This window comes from Magallana gigas, chromosome 1, assembly GCF_963853765.1.
Source record: "Magallana gigas chromosome 1, xbMagGiga1.1, whole genome shotgun sequence".
Classification (NCBI taxonomy): Eukaryota; Metazoa; Mollusca; class Bivalvia; order Ostreida; family Ostreidae; genus Magallana; species Magallana gigas.
The window spans coordinates 31,945,455-31,951,454 of record NC_088853.1 but is presented as its reverse complement, the minus strand read 5'-3'; the positions used below and the strand labels follow the sequence as shown (position 1 = coordinate 31,951,454).

Genomic DNA, 6,000 nt, shown 5'->3' with positions numbered 1-6,000 from the left:
AATCTGTTTTATATGTTTGACCGTGTTTTCAATACAATTGTGGATTGACTTGTCTGACATTTATACATGTATCTTAATGCCACTGTCATATTCCAACCAGCTAAAAGCTGCCATATCATCTGCATCTGATTTTTAATTTTTTTTCAAGAATACTTTTGAATAAATTCATCGAATGATAAACAAATAAAAAATTTATTGAGTTCTAATCTTTGGGTGACCAAATTAACTTTTTCTCTCTGCATATTCGGTTTTTAGAATAGACTAGAGAAAACCTTAGCTAACAAAGTACAAAACATATTTTTTTCATTGTTAATTTTATTATGTTCAGTATTAAAAAAGTATTATAAAAATATGTGTATACCCTTTAAACTTGAAAATAAGACAACTTAAATAAGAAACCCGGAATTGAAAATAAGTCATTTATTTCTTGCACTAAATTACTGGAAAAAAACCCCTGTTATTAAAATAAGCATGCATATGTCATGAGAATGCCATTTCAAAAAAAAAATTGACAAACCTAAAGTATCATATGTAGAACGCACCTGTATATTTAAAAATCAATTTTGAACCCCAAGTACTCATTAATAAATCTTCTGATCTTATAGCATATTTCAGTTTTTAATTCAGCCTGTTTTGTTTTAAAATGTTAACAGATTATTGCTAATAAAAGAGATAAATTAAAAATACTTTTCAGCTCTCCCGGTCCCTAAATTGAGAGACCAGCTCCTTTTTCTTCATATCTTTTAAAAGGAATCGTAAATATATAAAGATGTTGTTCAACAAATGTTCAAGAATTGCTGACGGTTCTAATGATATCTTAACAATTGTGTTTTGAGGCCGACACTCACACTTTTTTGTGGGGCCACCAACAACTTTTTACACTGTTTTACACAGTATTTCAATTTCAAAAATATCTGATCCAAGTTTTGGACTTCTAGGCCCTTTAACATCTCAATTACGTAACATATGATATAATAACTGTGACTGTTCTAAGGACGTTTTTACAACTGTGTTTTAGAAGCCGAACCTGAAACTTTTTACCCGGGCCATCAACAAAAAACTTTTGGGTAGCATATTTTTAGGAACTCTATTCTATGCGACTTTTTTTATTCACTGTTTTTGTTTTGTTGGTTTTTTTTCGATATAAATGCTCAGACTTTTGGACTTCTGACCTAATAAAACCCCTAATAACGTAACATATAATTTAGGTATGGTACTGTATATATACATGTATATGAACAGAAGTACAAAAAACTATAATTACTGACAAAATATACTTGTTTAAAGATTCTTTAGAGCTCCCATGGCCCCTAATTTGAGGGGCCTGTCCCTTTTGATTGATATCAAATAAAAATCCTCGCAAAAAAAAATTGAATACAACTTTCATCAAAATATTTACACATTAAAAGCTAGTGAAGAACACGTTCAAACTATTCGTGAAAGACAATGTTAACAATTTTTAAGTTTCGGCACATCTGCATTTTACAGTATAACTAATAAACAGGATCGTGTACAGACATTTGTCTACTACCCCTGAAATTTTCAAGTTTATATCACAGTTAGTTTCAGAGCGGATACGTTGACAAAACATTTCTTAAAAAAATACTATATTCTCTAAATCTCACACTAGACGGGAGGCCAAGAACAAAAAAGTATTCAGATTGTTTGATGCTTTGTCAGTTAAATTCCATGCAAATTGGTCAAGTAGTTCGCAAGAACGAGCGTACGAAAAAAGTCAGATATATTTTTAAAAATTAGTAATTAAAAAAAGAAACGAAAAAAATAAAAAGTGTTCCGTCAAAAAAGAAGATCCTAGTAATAAAAGTAAAAAAGAAACAACAGAACAATAAAATGGCATTCAGCTGAAGACGGAAAGACCCTAAAAAATGATACTTCCATAGTAATAATAATTTAAGAAAATAAAAATTAACAAAAATAAATGCCAGAAAAACAGTTTTTTGTATACCATCCGATGAACATTTTAATGATAATTTTAATAAACTGATGTGCGTTTTTACATAGCAACATAATTAGTAACAAGTTTATTATGTATACAAAAATAATTTAAAGATCTTTTTTGAATTAGGGTTTTTTGGGGTTTTTTTTAATGTACACAATTAGGTAAACATTATTTCTATCTACATATAAATAAATGTTTCGTCGTTTTTATGTGTGTCAATCAGGATAGACCACAACCTTGTTAAAAGTATTTTTATTTTGATCTTTTACAAATAAAATTAGTATTTGTCATAAAACCAATTTTGTACTATCTTACTATCATGTATAAACATTCCCATTCAACATCGCTTTCGTTATACAGTGCATTATAAAAAACAATACATAAAATATAATAAAAATAAACAAAAATTGACGGCCTCCGCAAAGTTCTTTTGTTTCTAAACATTTAAAACAACCAATACCATTTTTTATAAATGAAAAATAACCCACAAAAGTAAGACAACCCACAAAGAAATTACGATCTCGTTTCCTTCTTCTGCCCTTTAAATTTGGCATGACCCATCAGGCAATCAAGTAAATGTTTATTCGATGCCCTTCTTCTCCTTTACATCGATTCATATTTTCAAAGATTGTGTCAAAATATCCTTTCACTTCCTTTTTAAAGTTTTCTCTGTTTTCATTGATGGCTTTCTCTTTCGTTGAAGCAAACTTAACGGTAAACACGATATAGTTATCCCAATCAATGTCGAATTCTTTTGCTCCGAAACCCTTTTCCATTGAGGAGAGTAAGTGATAAAAAGCGCGTAAAATACTTTTCGAGTACTTTTCTGATTGGTTTTTCTCACCGTATTTTAGCAGAAGGTTTCCCAAAGCTTCAATAGCTTTGTCAATTGTTTGAGTAAAATCACTGTAGTTTTCGTCTGTTTCTTTTCCACTTAGTATTTTAAGGCCGGTTTCTGTTGGTGACAATGATTTGAATATTTTATTAGATTCAATGAGGATATCCTGAAGAATAAAGACTAAATTTTTCACAACCTCGATATCTCCGTGTTCCACCTCTATCCGAATTTTAGCAGCAGTCATTGGCCTGTCATCTACAAAAAGTGGTATCTGAAATATTTAATATTTTGAAAAAAAAATGATTTTATATGTACAATACAATGTCTTTGTACGACAGAGTTCCATTACTTTAAAACATTACAGCCAAGTATATGATTTTTTTTAACTTTTAAATATAACCTTAAATAGGACGTAATGTTACACTCGTTTTTTCGGTTTTTTAGAAATCTTTTTAAGATACAAAAAAGAACAAGATTTATAAATACAAAAGAAACCCATGGGCCTTTTCGGTCATTTAAATAACTCCAGAGTGGCTTTTGCAATGTACATTCATGTGCATTTTAAAAACAGGGCTAATACAATTATAATATTTGAGGATTGTTTAATCCAATTGACTTTTGTAAAATCTAAAAATAAAATTGCAGCATAATATGCTGTGAAAATATTGAACAAAGGTTCTGAACTTAGAAACTAAAAATAATCGGTCGAAAATCCACCACCTTACCCTAAATAACATTAAATCTCTGCCCTATTACCAGAACCTCTAATACAGGGGCAATAAAATTCATAATCTGGGACGACCGACTCTTCCCCATCATAACTATGTACTTAATTCATCGGATTAATACCCCAGAGCAGAGGGGATAATTTTCAAGAATTAATGTATTCATTTAGAGGCCCTTCCTCAAACCAGAACCTTTGGCCCAGGGGCCATGACATTTACAATTTTAAAGAAGAGTTCGTCCCTTTTAAAACTACATGCCTTATCTGCAGAATATTAGGAGCAAAGGAGAACATTTTCAAAGAATAACTGCATTTGTTTAGAGCCCACCTACCCCCCCCCCCCTTCCCCCCAAAAAAACAACAACAAGCAAAACAATAACAAAACAAGAACCAGGGACCATGAAAATTACAATTAAGGAAGAGACATTTTTCCTAATCATATCTATGTCATCAGAGCAGATGGACTATTGCATTTTCACTATTACTGTAAGAGCCCCCCCCCCCCCTCCCCCCAATTACGCGGCTATGTTAAGGCTGCCGATTAATTTCACAGCGATATGTAGAAAGTCTCATGTCTGTACTTCATAAGATATGACGCCATAGTTAACTTTGACGTCACGATCTGCATTTCTTTCGATCGTTCTTAGGGAATGTATCGTAACGTAATGTGTGATATTCATTGTGCATAATAAAACCGCTTCATTCCTTTACATAGACACTGTTGTAAATACTAGTGATACTAATCCAATATCACCGATATGGAGTATATATTAAAAAATCAACAGTTTTAAAGCTTTGTAATAGGTAAATAACTATTCATAAACTAATGGTTTTGAGACCCCCCTGCTACGTGTAATCTAATGAATGGATATATGTATGTGCATATAAAAAACGGCTTAGTGCAAGTGAAAGATAAAAACAATTTTAGTATATTTTACGTGAAATCGGGAGAGAAAATAAGTACCAATGTGAATCTTGCTGGGGGAAACCTACCGATTGACCCGATTTTGTGTAAATCGAGCCTAAAAGGTAAAAATATGCCCAATTTCGATGGCGGTGCGAAATGTTTTGACAATATTTCAAATAAACGAAATAGTTATATGAACCCCCAGCAAGCACTTCAAAATACATTATTTATCGAAGGATTTTTCATAAAAATATTTTTGATTTAATGTCATAATTCACTTGCGCCGATGCGATTTTTATAGATTATTTACCGTGTTAGAATACACCCGTCACGTGCTTAAGAAAAATATATGACATCACAAAAATACATCAAATATAGTGTTGGATGTCACTGTTAATTTACGTAATAAAAGTTTTAAAAAACTCGCTCGGTTAAAGTATTTTTTGATTATTCAAATAGTATCATTTTTCGATATATATTTAGCTTCGGACAGCCTTAACATAGCCGCGCACCTTAAAACCAGAACCTCTGAGCCAGGGGCCACACATATCATGGTTTTTAAAAGGGCATCCTTCCCAATTTTTCCTATGATCTTATTCAACTAAGAAAAAGCATTCTTCCTCATTTGATATATGATGGATATTCAAGGTTAGACTAATTAGGTCATACATGTAATATGGATCTGATACCTTAAGATAAAATTTGAAAAGGACCAACAGGATTCAAATTATCTCCTAACTGACACGTACGTAAAGCTCTAAACCATTGTGCTACGTTGTTAGGTATCATTATCTTGGGGTAAAAATTTAATCTAAAAATTTATTGTGAGTTTTCTTGAGAGAGAGAGAGAGAGAGAGAGAGAGAGAGAGAGAGAGAGAGAGAGAGAGAGAGAGAGAGAGAGAGAGAGAGAGAGAGAGAGAAAGAAAGAGAGAGAGAGAGAGAGAGAGAGAGAGAGAGAGAGAGATGTACGTGTCTCATAAAACCCACCTTAAATCGAATGTGTACTTTATTTGGTTTTGCAGATACGATTGACCCTCGGATTAAGATTTCTAAATTTCTATAGCTTAGCCCATGTAATATCCAAAAATATGATGTGGCTATTTATTAAATCATAAGATAAGTTTAGTAAATTAGGTTTTTTAAAAGTGATAACGTCCTTTTTCTGCTTCTATTTGACTTTCTGGATGAACTTTGTATTCTTAAGACCTTATTGCTCATCTGTGGGACAGCCCCTATCATATCATTTATACATGTAGATGACAAAGCTACTTAAAATATTTTAAGAGAAGTTCTTGGAACTATATATTTTTTGGGGGGGGAAATTATTTATTTGCACACCGACCCATCCACTTCATCCACTGAATGGTGTTAAAGACACTATTAAAATTTCCGAAACCTAATTGCACACAAAGCATATTCCAAAAGATGGTTTGTCTACTGATAAAAATGTAAGGGGGGTTGGAGGAACCGCCAAAAAGAACTTTCTAAAAGAAAAAAACGTCAGTTGTTGTTGCCCACCGATCCACGTCATCAAAAATGGCCCCAAGACAAAGTTTTAACGATATACCCGA

General features: G+C 32.1%; 1 protein-coding gene across 3 annotated transcripts in view; it reads right to left on the bottom strand.

Annotated features, from left to right (window-relative positions):
• Positions 1-368: 368 nt before the first annotated feature.
• The window catches only part of LOC105342271 (uncharacterized), a 110,390-nt gene continuing 104,758 nt past the window's right edge, over positions 369-6,000 (bottom strand). For 2 of the 3 annotated variants that reach the window (XM_066066082.1, XM_066066080.1), the window contains exon 4: positions 369-3,053. In XM_066066082.1, coding sequence (XP_065922154.1) covers positions 2,521-3,053 — 533 coding nt within the window. In that variant the 3' untranslated portion in view covers positions 369-2,520. Of the gene's footprint in view, positions 3,070-6,000 lie in introns of all 3 variants that reach the window. The other variant, XR_010707617.1, reaches the window with a different exon arrangement.